We start from the raw sequence: 12,891 nt of genomic DNA, 5'->3' as shown, positions 1-12,891 counted from the left end.
TGAGTCTGGGGAACTTCAAAGTGCATTGTTGGGTAAGAGCAAAAAATCAGGTTTGGCTGAAGAGAACAGAAATATCAGATCAAAAAGAATGGACTAGATCCTGTGAGCCCTCTCTAGAGGCTTAGTAACTCATCACTTTATCAGGTGTGTAACTGAGCCGAGACTGTTTAGGCTATTTTGTGTATGTGCTATTTAAGTAGGGCTCGCTCAACTGACTTCCCCTGCCTTTTACTTTGTAAAGGCTGGAAAACAACTATCAAATTCCTAGCCTTCTTTGCTACTAGAGCTGGTCAATGAAACATAGGCTGCAATCTCTGAGGGCTTCCTTCTTGGATAAAAAGATGATGCCTCTCTGAAAGGCTTTTGACTTTTGCTCCTTCCCTTCTTTCTCCTGGAATGCATCTGTGATGCATAGGGACATGGCAGCCATGTTGTGACTTGGTGTGAGGTCAGATGCATAAAGACAGCAGGGTGAGAGAAGGGACCTGGTTCCTTGAAGACAGCCTCAAGACAACAGCCCTAGACTAACTCCTCTGGATTTCCTATGTGAGAAAAATAAACTTCTTTCGATAACTTTTTTGCTCTTGGAGCTAAGTGTATTTACAATAGTCACAGTGGCTCAGAACAAAGACTGTGAAGTCAGAAGGATAAAGGTAAGTCCCACGTCTTTCCCTCACTAGCTAAGTCACTTAACTATAAATCTCAGTTTTCTCATCTTTAAAATAGTCATAGCACTTACCTCAGGGATGTTGTGAGGAAGGACTCGGCATGTAAAACCATCAGTACAATAAGTTACACTTGCACTTAATGATTATTAAGTTATAATGGATAGCAAACATTGCCCTTTAAAAATTAAAAAAAAAAAAAAACCCAAAAGTACCTTTTGGGGCCTAGACCAATGAGTTCATAGTAGATGGTCTTTTAATATTCACTGAATATGAATGGTAGGCTCTCAGTAATAATTCTGCCAGGCTCAAGAACATGTTTCTTATGAACAGTAAATATATTTTGTCTTCTCTGGTCCTAATTTTGCTTTTCAGATCATTTTAGTATTGTCTGACCATATTACTGCTTTTTAACCTTCTTGCAAGTTTCCATTGCTGATTTTCACTACCATTCCTTCATAAACACTCATCACAATATTGAAACTCAGATCATTAGAGGTTAGCAACATTCCAACATTGATGGAGGAACAGAAGAGCCAGCTCTCTTTCCCCAACAGACACCGAATTAACAACCATATATAGACCAAAATACTTTTGTGAGAACTTCAGAAGCCCATTAAGAAATTGCAGTACCCTGGGTGAGGGCAAAGCTGAGGACAGCCACACTGAAGCGGGTGAGAAGAGCCATTTTTTACTTGCTACTACCCCTCTCCCAGGCTAGCACAGCTTATCCCCTGGCTCAGTTTCCCCATCATGGGGACTAGGGGGAAAGAGGAGAGTGGAAGATTCACCCAAAGTTCCAGCTTTTCAAGGGCTGCTTGAGTGACTGGTCACGCTCCCCTACTTGGAGTGCTGATGGAACTGGCATGGTTTGGCACCAGAGAGCCTGCCGTGCCATCAGAGGCTGGTGTGGCTCTGCACAGTCAGGACAACGTGCCCAGCTTGAAGCTTCATCCTTGAGAGGGAGGAAGAAGAGTAGAGTGTGTGTCTGGTGTTCCAGCTTCTTGGATGGCTGCACAAGTCACTGGTTTGTGTTTTGCCTGACTTGGGGTGCTGATGTACTTTGGCTGCCTGGGGCCAATGAGAAAAATGGGCAGTGGGGTGGCTTCCTGCTGTAGCAACAAAGAACCTGCAGTACTGCAGACAGACACCAGGAGGAAGAGGTTATGAGCTCCTGAAGAAGGCGCTGGCAACCCTCTCAACTTGGCAAATCACACACACAAGCCCAGAGAAGTTGCAATCGCACCAAAAGGTTGATTCAGAGGACCCCAGCATCTATAAATGAGCTCACTGATGGTGCTCCCCTGTACGAAGCTAGAAGAGGTGGCTGTTTTTTCAAATGCATAAAACCCAGCAAAAAGTCAGAAGGCACACAAAGAAACATGGCCCATTCAAAGGAACAAAATAAATCTCCAGAAACCAACTCCAAAGAAATGGCAATCTAAGAATTACCTATCAAAGAATTCAAAATAATAGTTTCAAACAAGCTCAGTGATCTACAAGAGAATGCAGACAACTAAATGAAATCAGGAAAATGATGCACGAGCAAAATGAAAATATTAACAAATAAATAGAAACTATAAAAAAGAACCAAACAAATTCTGGCACTGAAGAATATAATAACTGAATTGAAAAGTTCACTAGAGGGGTTCAACAGCAGACTTGATCAAGCAGAAGAATCAACAAAGTGGAACACAGGTCATTTGAAATTATCCAGTCAGAGAAGCAAAAAGAAAGAAAAAAGTGAAGGGAGCCTAAGGTACTTATGGGACACTAGCAAGTAGACCAGAAGAAGAGAGACGGGGATGAAGAGCTGATTTGAAGAAATCAATAATGGCCCCAAATTTCCCAAATCCAAGGAAGGAAATGGACATCCAAATTCAGAGTTAAGCAACGTTCTGCTAGACTGGAAACCTGACGACTGATTATATTTTTAATGGCCTTTAAACTAGTTTTATTATTCAGGTGAACGTACCTACTAGAAGCCGTAAAGAATCAAACCTGCAGTGCTGTTATAGTGTTCTGTTTGGGTAAGGGTGAAAAGGAGAAACAGGCCCAGGGGAAATTATAGGAGAGGACACTTTCCCCTCAGCCCTAGTGAATCCCTGTGACAGTATGTTAAGATAAGGGAAAATATCCAATCCAGACTTTAGAATGATGGCTGTGATGCAATTCATAATCTCTTCCTTTGAATAAATATTCTTAGCAAAGAGCTAAGAATGCCTTGAAATCACTAACTCTGTTCTGAACCTTAAGCATCTTGCTGTTCTATGTGGTTTTTCAAAGTTATATGCTATAAAATATCAAATACTCTCTAAAACGTAGTTCATAACCTCTTGTAGGGTCAGAGACCCCTCTGGGAGTATGATAAAAGCAAGTATGGACCTTAGTACCCTAGAAAAATGAATCCACACACAAAAGTTAACATTAAATTTCAGAGGTTTTACAGCCTACATGAAGAAGTCCACCTTAGAACGCCTTACGTATCTGTGGGGACCCCAGGTTTAGAAAACTTTGATGGAAACTCTGGTTGCTGTTTCCCCATGTCTAAAGTGAAAGGGTAAAATAAATCTATGTGGTTCTTCCACTTGGGAATAAATGTGCAATCGGGTACAAAGTCTAATAACAAACCAACCAATTCAGAGTGCTTGCATAGGGAGTGGGGTGGTTGGTAAAACACTGAAAAGTGAGGAACAGCTTTTGTAGCTTATCACAGCAAAAGGAAGATTAAAACTAGAAAATGAAGAGGTCGTATCACTTGCTATTCCTTAACAACCTAAGTGTGGAATGCATGTATGTATTTTTACAGCAAAATTCTGAAAGTCAACAAACAAGAAGAGAAGAGAGCCAAACATACCCTGAGTACCCCACCGAGAAACCATCAGTTAATATTACATGGTGCCGTCATTCAGAACTAAGCAAACGTTTATTGAATGTTCAAGGTACTAAAAAGGGAGTCTGTAATTTTGTTAATTAAATGATGTTTCATATTAATTTATGAATCATGCTTTGGAATTCTCTAAGTCACACGTGGATAACTTTACATTAATGAAAAAGTATACATTTTATGTATACGTGGAAAGATTGGAAATTTCCTTCAATAACTTTATTCTTTACAAAACATATAAATAAATAAAACTATTCAACTTCTAAAGGATTACCACATTCAAGAAGAAGGTATTGCTATCACCATTCTAAATAACGGGAATGAATCCCGTTCCTTCACCTTCCAATTCTACCGGCAAAGTGAAAACTGAACTGAAATTAAGTTGGACTGTGACATCATTGCCAGGGATAAACGCAGGCATTTCCAAACATGGAACGCTGGGCCCCCAGAAAAGTGACAGAGAGTAATCTACTGAGTCTTGCACTCGGGCACATCTTTTCCAGAGGAGGCATGCCAAGGACCTGGCTGGGGATCCACAGTCTCTGCTCCAGCAATTTGTTCTACTGAGAGGGGAAAAAAAAAAAAAATCAACAACAAAAGTAATCTTAGTAAAAACATACACAAATCCCAAATACAACTAAAGTGAAAAGGATGTTTGGAGTAGAGATATAAGAAGAGATGTAAGAAGAATGGAACACAGCACTTAAACATGGTTCATTATTTTGCTTGTTAAAAAACTATATTTCACTTCAGCAGAGTTGAAGTTTTTTTTTTTTTAATAGAACTTTATTGGAGTATGATTGCTTCACAATAGTGTGTTAGTTTCAGAGTTGAAGAAGTTTATTCCCCATTTTCTCGTAAGATGAATTGTTAGAAAAACCATATTGTACATAAAACCAAGAAGTAATAAAGTCTTATTTGGAATTCATCAATTTGAGATTCAAAGTGAACCAAACACAGATTAACTCAGTTAGATTTTCTTTTGTCCTATTTTTAGGGGGAAAAAAAAAATGGTGAGCTGTACAAATACTATGTATTTTAGAGAATATTTAGCCATCTTTAAAAAGTTTTCTTTGAGCCTTTAAAAAGCACTTCAACTGCATCTGTTTACAAACAATATCTATTTTCAAATTATTATATTCATGAAGGTAAATCTAGAACAACTGGTCTTGGAAATTATCTTAGGTGTTGAGATAATATAAATTTCCTTTTATAATTAAAATTTTTTTAGACTGACATTTTACTAATTCAAGCTGAGACTATGTCCTTTAATTCTGAATTGGTCAGTTCTTGATTTATATATCCCCCCAGACTATTCTTTTATTTTACTTAAAAACTGTACCAGAGAGACCCATGTATTGATTAAAAAACGTAAGCATTTTTATTTGAGGTTGGATTACTTCATATTATGCATGTGCCTTTGGCACTGTCAGATAAAAATCAATAGGTGATTATAAAACTTTATCAGTGTTTGAATAGACCCTTCTAAAATGGTGTGTGTGTGTGTGTGTGTGTGTGTGTGTGTGTGTGTGTGTGTGTACACAGCAAAAGTTCCATAGAAGTGTTAGCTAATGGAAGGTCCTCAAATGTTTGTTACATACTGTTCAATGAAGTGAATAGTTCAAAATGTTTCCCAAATTGCCTTGTTCCTTCCTATATCTCTAACAGCACTGTCAGAGCGCTGACGTGATCCAGTTTTGACGTGTAGTTGACGAGAACAGACTGATTCCTTCTTTGTCACAAAGTAGAGTTCTCATAAACCCTGGTAACCTTTGCTCAGAGCTTTAAATGATCTCTGGCAGCTGCCTCTCTTAATGTACAGTTTTGTTGCTTAGGTTTCTACAAGGGTGTTTCTGAGAGGCAGATGCACTGTCACAAAGGGCCGTGGCCATACACACGTGGGCACATGATAAATGCTATGTGGTGACAAAGACTGAGAAACGCCATATTACAGAGCTTCTCCGGACATGTTCCCCACCTCTGTGTATAGCACCTCCGCAGAGCTGGGGGCGATCCCCGACTCCACCCCAGTCCATCCGATCAGGCACCTAGCACTGCTCATTTTGCCCCCAAATCTCTCCCATCTGTCCACGTCTCTCCATCTCCATTGCACCTGCCCAGGTTCATGCTGTCACCCTTGCCCAGGCGACTGTCAAACTCTTGCTCCTATGATTTGTTGGCTACCTAACATCTGAGGTAATGTTTTCAAAATTTACAAGTCATCACGTTCCCCTGCTATTGTTTAAAGTCTTCCGACAGCTTCCTCTATATGCCTACAGGATCAGGTTTAAATTCCTTTACACTACCTACAAAGTCCTGCATGTCTGGCTCTGAGCTCTCTCTTTGGCTTCACTGACTACATCCACAGAAGCCTGTGTTCCTTGTGCTCTGGTCACAGCATATTTCTTTCAATCCTTCCCCTGACTGTGGTTCCTCCTACCCTGACGGCGGCTGTCACTGTCCCATCTGCCTGAAATGCTTTTCCCTCCCCGCTTTGTTAAGCTAACTCACATTAACCTCCTAGATCTCAGTTCCCTTTTTCAAGGCAGACTTCTGTAATATTTAACAAACAACAACCTATTATAAGTCTCATAGCCTTTTGCACTCTAGAATTTTACTTTTTTTGGTCACTTGATTACTGTCTATACCTGTTAGACTGTAAGCTCTAAGAGGGCAGGGACCATATCTGGTTTTGCTTATTAATGTACCATTAGGGTCTAATGTGTGACACAGAGTTGAAATAAAAAAATTCTGATCGATTAAATGAATAAGTAAATGATACAAGTCTATGATCTGGCTTGTGTAAAATGAATATAATACTATTGGAAATACTGGCCCATTGAATTGATAAGAAAATCTTTTTCAGTAAAACTGGTTTTGTTTATAAGGTAGTATCTTGATGGCCTTGGGAGAGTTGCTTGTCCATTCCAGGGGAAAGCTGAGGGTTTAAGAGGCAACCTTCACTTGGGGTTGTTTTCTTGCATTTCTAAAGAAATAATATCTTATTTTCAGATTTGATTTGCTAAGCAATGACTCACAAGTAGAATTTTTACATACCAAAGGGAAGAAAAAAAAAAAAGGCTTCACTTGGGGTAAAAAGTGACTACTGCACTTCAGAGCTGTGCTTTGGAGAAACTTTCTCCCACAGACACAGCAATGAAGTCTGTGCGCTGTGAGCCTGATCAACGCCATCCTCTCTTGTCTACACTTGCCCTGTGGGGATCACACATTAAAGAGAGGTTCCAACCGTTATCCGCCCCCCACCCCCGCCGCATTTCCAAGCAACCAGTATTTTTACCTACCTGGGCAAAGGCCTAAACTTGAGTTATCAAAATAGTGAACCGGAGAAGGTACTGGCAAAGACTTTGACCGGCTATCAAAAAACCAAGACTTTGGCGACTCCTTTGGCACAGGATCTTGTAAATTCCTTTCCTTGCACTGAGATGACATATGTTGTCTCTTTTTAGAGGCTGTTCCAGTCACTTTAGGAGACTTTGGAGAATTCTCACAAGTTACTTCTTTGTGAGCCTCTCTTTTAAGGGTTCTCTCCTTCCACGTTTTGACCTCATTGTAAAGATGCTGATTATTGCTTAAACGTGAGGGGTCAGGGCGGGGCGGGTGGGGTAGAGGTGGAGAAAAAAGGAGAACATAAGACTGCAATTCCTGCAACGTACTCATGTTTAAGTTAAAAAAAAAACTGCTTTAAATTGTGGTAAAATATACATAACCTATAATTTACCATTTAATATTTATAGTTAAGTTTCAACCTAATGCTTCCTGTTTGGACTGTTTCCACAGTTCAGAAAATGAAATGAGGTCAGCATAGTTTAAGTAATTGTAATAAACCTCCGAAATCATGGAGTTTTGAGAAGAAAGCTCAGAGCATGACATCAGGTTTTTAAACAAATCAGTGATATTGTCCAGAGGTTTATCTGTTGATAATTTGTGGCCATAATTCGATAAATCAGTCTGGGTAGATGATTCTAATGTACCTTTGTTATTTTAAAAGAAATAATTCACGGTACTTTTCTGGATTAGTTACAGTCTTGCTTCTCATAGGAAATGCCACCAGCATTTATCCAATTTCTCCAGACAGAAACCTGGGCAACCATCCTAGAGGCCTTTCTCTCCTTTACGTGGGCCAAGTCTGTTGATACAACCTCATACTTACTTCTCAAATTCGTTTCCTTATTTTTATCTGCATTGGCACCATTCCAGTCCATGCCAAAATTATCTTTTGCTTGGACAACAATAAACAGATTCCTAAATTGGGGCCTCCTATACTGTGATGCTATCTGATCTCAGCAGGCCTTGGCTTAAAATCCTCCAGTGGAATGAATCCTTCCATTGCGTTTTAGGATACCACCCAAACGTCCTCCCAATGACCTTTGGGGCCTGTGTAACCTGGACCAGTTACCTCTGGCATCTCATCTTGCACTTCACTGTCTCAGTCTCTATGCCCTGGCCACAGTGGATGTCTTTCAGTTCCACCAGCTGGTCACCCTTCCTGACTCAAAGCCTGTGCACATGCTGTCCCCTCAGCCTAGAAGGCTTACCCACCTCTCCTTTCACCTGGCCTAATTTCTACTCATTTTTCACATCCAGTCTTAAAGGTCCGTCTCTTGATCACCACCCCTCCCCATACCTAGATAAGGTTTGATCCCTCTGTGTTATACCCTTTCATAATGTCCTATTTTTCGTTGTTGCTGTTTGCTTGATAGCACTCATTACAAAGGATTAGTTATTTGTGGAATTATTTGTTTAATGCCTATTTTTTTCCTCGTCTCATTGGTAGAGGTTAGCACAAGTTTCTAGTCATTGGTAGAAGCCAAATAATTAAATTTGTCAGAACTGTTTTTAAAGTAAAACTAAGCAGGCTACGATAATGGACCTAAGGGGTTCCTCCTTGAGTAAGAGCCTCACTAACTTGGGTATATGGACTTGTGGTGTATTTAAGCTGCTCCCTCAAAGATTCTTCTTTACTTCCTAGTTCTTGGCTTAGTTAAAAATAGGTCAACTGACAGATAACCAACATCTGGAATGGTGCTACCATATTCTTATGCCTTTTAAAAAAGACATATTTTATGTAACTTAAAAATTACTTTCTCCGTATGTGTGAAGCATTGCCAACTGCAAAAAACTATTTATGTATGGGTCTATATCATCCTCCCCGACACGTGAGACGTAAGTATAATTTCTATATCGTGTGAGCAGATCTTACCTTAACAGCTCATTCTTTTGCTTTATTAGCTGTTCATTTTGCTGCTTTAACTTGGAAACTTCCTTTTCCAGCCGTATATACTCACTCTTCAGGATAAGAGCTTTCGTGCTTTGTACAATGCCACTGCCACCCCCACAGGTGAAGGGTTTATTTGAAGGCTGAGGATCAGCATGTTCTGATACCACTGTGGGAGGCAAAAATACAGACAGGTGATAATTTTAGTAGTTCCAAATAAAGAAAACATTATGAAAGGTAGTAATTCACTATAAAAACCAATACACCACCATCTCCCTGGAAGTCATCCTTGCCCACCTCCTTCTCCCTTAACCTCACACGGCTATTTGGTCATCAGTTCTAAACAGCTCTCGAATCCTCCTGCTTCTCTCCACCCACCAATTCCACTCTCATACTCCTGCTGAGATCGTTCACCATCACTGTAGTAGTGGCAATCCTCCCCAGAGCTATCCTCCACTGATCTATCTTCTAGAGCAGTAGAATCACCTGGCGGGTTTCTTCCTACAGTGTGTGTGGGGTCCACCCCTGTCATTCAGTGCATCACAAGTATTCAACACATAGCTGTTCACAAGATAAACCTTAGAATGATATTAGTGCATATATTATTAAGTATTCTACACTGTGTGTGTAAAAGTAACGTAAGGAACTGTTCTGTAAATTTTAGATAAAAACGCATACAAGTGTGAGGTGCTTATGAAATAGAATAATCCACTGGGTCATTGACGATTTATAAAAGGGGGGGAAGGTGTGTGTGGGGAAGATACTCAATGGCCATTTCCTTTTGAATTTTTCTGAATTCAGGGACAATATGTACCTGAAAGTCACTTACAAATCAAGAGTAATTATCCTGACCCTTCTGTAACAACAAGGAATCCTCAGTTCTATTTTTATCCCTTGAAGTTTTCCAGATAGGAGCTATGATCATCTTTAACACTATCTCTAATTCTTTTTTGTAAATGAGTGGACAATAATACACACAAATATCATCTTACACTTGCCTTGATCTTTAGAATTTTCAGTGTGCTTTGCATACACAACTTTTAGTTTGATCCTTATTATATACATTGCCTTCAGGATTTCACACAGCCCTTAAGTGAGAGCAATCAGTTCAGAGGCCTGTCCCTGACTGCTAGTTCAATGCTTGTCTTACTATACAAAGCTGCCCCAAGTACTGTTCAGCATTTTCTCTTTTCAAATGAAATATAAGAGATAGAAATACAGAAGAAGGTATAATTTGAGAGATATATATGCAGAAATTTGATCATTAAACTTGAAGACTGTTCCTAAGATAAATTTCAAAAAGTTTGCAAGTATGCATCAACTATATTTTCAGTATCAAGAACAAATAGGATAATATTTAGTTATTTTTACTGTGAACTGATAATATTTTTACTGTGCACATGGTTACAATCTATTAAGACATGTGCTTGTATTTTTATTTGGAAGTGTACTTCTACCCTGACAGTTAAGTCATTCTTTTACAGTGCTGAAGATATCTTCACCAATAGGTAAAGATCTGATTATGCAAAAGTAAAATTTGTATTTTCTAAAAATCTATAATGGACAGACAGTTAAGATTACAGTAAATTAAGGAGATGTCACAGGATAAATATGAGCCCAATGAATTCATTTTAAAAAGAGTTTTTTCTTGGGGCTTCCTTGGTGGCACAGTGGTTAAGAATCCGCCTGCCAATGCAGGGGACACGGGTTCAAGACCTCGTCTGGGAAGATCCCACATGCTGCGGAGCAACTAAGCCTGTGCACCACAACTACTGAGCCTGCGCTCTAGAGCCTGTGAGTCACAGCTACTGAGCCCACGTGCCACAACTACTGAAGCCCGTGCGCCTAGAGCCTGTGCTCCACAGCAAGAGAAACCACTGCAATGAGTAGCCTGCGTACTGCAACCAGAGAAAAACCTGCATGCAGCAACAAAGACCCAACGCAGCCAAAAAACTAAAAAAATAAAAAGTTCTTTCTAAATCAGTGATTAACTTAGCTTTATTTTTGACTATCATACCTGTAATAGCAGTCTTCAAAATATGTAAGTGTATTGAAGTAAAATGGAAAGATCGGGAAATATCAGCATTTTCTACTTACTTGAGGTATCTTGGGCCTGTTGATTTCTTCTAAGATTTTCTCTCAATAGCCTTATAACTTCTTTTTGATATTCCACGGTGGCTTTTGTCGAAGCGATTCTATTAAGAACAATAGAAATATGTAAAAGCCCAGAAACTAATTTTTAATGAAGGAATAAACACAACTGCTGTCAAGAATTTTCTAATAAGACACATCACATAAACACAATGTCCTGGTAGCAGTAGATGAGCCCTCATGATACCCTCCTGGTATCATGCACCTCACAGCTATAACACCACCAAATTGGAAGTATTCTGTTTGGTTGCAGCAGCAATTTTTTTTTAACATTGAGAAATCAATTCTTTTAAAATTTCTGGAAGCCCAATAGCTATTAACCGGATATTGTGTAAAATTATATCTGGGGGCACCATAAAATAAATAATTGGTCTGTTACCATGAGGTCCTAGAAATACCTTGAAGGTACAACAATTACCAGAGCATGAAAGCAAAAAGCAGCTTCCTTTCTACATTGTCAGGAAAGCAAACCCTGGCTGCAGCTCTGGTCTAAGGTGATACAGTCAAAGGTCAAATTCTACTCATTGTTCCCTGGTAGAGACATTTTGTGAACTGTTTGCTTAAGGATTAATCAGCAATGATAAATCAGCAATGATACTCTGCTTTTCTTAGAGGCTGACAGTATCTGCTGATTTGATTCTATAAGTAGAATTGCTTTTTATAATGAAGATCTTAATAGACCTAAGTTTCACTTCTTATCACCAGAAGCCTGGTTAGAACAAATGAAGATTCAGAGTGCTACATTTTAGGCAAAATTAGATATCATCATTAAATATTTATTAAAGATTTATAGGAAGAATTAAAAGTGTTAGGAGCCAGAAGGGATCTTAAGAAATTCTTTAATATAAACCTATCCTTTTATTGATTATGAATGTGAGGCCCAGAGAGATTAAACAGCTTGTGTAAGGTGATATATTCATTAGAGGCAACACATTTCTAATTTAGTTTCCCTGACACTGGCTAATGTCCTTTTCATTATGCTATACCACAAAGAACTTGAGGCACGTTATTACATATATAGTACTATATATAAATAAATCAATAAAAAGAGGCTATGCTCTTGGGCATTAGGTATTATAATTTAAAAGGAAATACAACTTTTTCATAAAAATACAATGGGAAGAACAAATAAAATTAAGAGAACCAACAGAGACCTTAGTCAAACTGCTAAATACACCACAGGTTCTTAACATTTACTTTCAAGCATAAAAAGGATATTTTAAAGCTATTTAAATATGATTGAGCAAGAAGCATCCAAAGACATAGTGTGTTAGTAATCAGAATTGTGCTTATTTTAAAAACTTTGCATATGTAATGAGAATTTAATAGATTTAAAATCTGTGAATGTATTTATTTTTTTAAAAAGCAATAACAATATTTTCACATATTTAAAAAAGTTAACTAATGCAAAGAAAGTTATATAGCTTTGAAAGGAAATTTAAGCTTTTAAAGTCTTGTTCAATTGAGGCAAAGACATACTCCTTTTCAAAATCCTTGGCGTTTTTCATCTTCTCTAGGTCTATTTTCACCAGCTTAGTTTTGAGCTCCTCAATTTCTTCTTTATAGGGCTTAGCTCCTAAAGCAACTTTGTCCTAAATTTTTTAGAGAAAAGAAAAATAAAATAATTTTAGAGCAGTTCTGAAGAGTTGTTAACTGCCTTGATCTGGTAGAAACATTTTAAAACAGCAATCTTCAAATATATAAAAAGCAGGGAAGGCACAAATGAACACTGAAATGAATAACAAATAGATATATGATGTGAAGTATAATCTGAAGCTCTTGGAAGCTAATACATACTTAGAGAACATATGACTTTTGTTTCTTAGAACAATTTTTTTCCCAATTTAAAAACAATCTACCTAAACAAATGAAACAAAGGTTGAAAACAATGAAATGGGCAGACGAAGGTTAATCAGGAAAATGAAAGAAAACGATGTCAGAACAGCAATATA

The 12,891-nt window shown here is 38.4% G+C and overlaps 1 protein-coding gene across 8 annotated transcripts in view; it reads right to left on the bottom strand.

Moving 5' to 3' along the window:
- Positions 1 to 3,572: 3,572 nt before the first annotated feature.
- Positions 3,573 to 12,891, bottom strand: part of CENPE (centromere protein E) — a 73,843-nt gene continuing 64,524 nt past the window's right edge. For 7 of the 8 annotated variants that reach the window (XM_033856819.2, XM_033856810.2, XM_033856811.2 and 4 more), the window contains 5 exons: positions 12,419 to 12,531; positions 10,886 to 10,983; positions 8,774 to 8,957; positions 6,855 to 7,141; positions 3,573 to 4,115 (listed from right to left, as the gene is read on the bottom strand). In XM_033856819.2, the coding sequence (XP_033712710.1) occupies positions 4,021 to 4,115; positions 6,855 to 7,141; positions 8,774 to 8,957; positions 10,886 to 10,983; positions 12,419 to 12,531 (777 nt within the window). In that variant the 3' untranslated portion in view covers positions 3,573 to 4,020. The remainder of the gene's footprint in view (positions 4,116 to 6,854; positions 7,142 to 8,773; positions 8,958 to 10,885; positions 10,984 to 12,418; positions 12,532 to 12,891) is intronic. The other variant, XM_033856812.2, reaches the window with a different exon arrangement.

This window comes from Tursiops truncatus, chromosome 5 (genome assembly GCF_011762595.2).
Source record: "Tursiops truncatus isolate mTurTru1 chromosome 5, mTurTru1.mat.Y, whole genome shotgun sequence".
NCBI classification, from domain to species: Eukaryota; Metazoa; Chordata; class Mammalia; order Artiodactyla; family Delphinidae; genus Tursiops; species Tursiops truncatus.
This window is presented reverse-complemented; position numbering and strand designations above follow the sequence as displayed.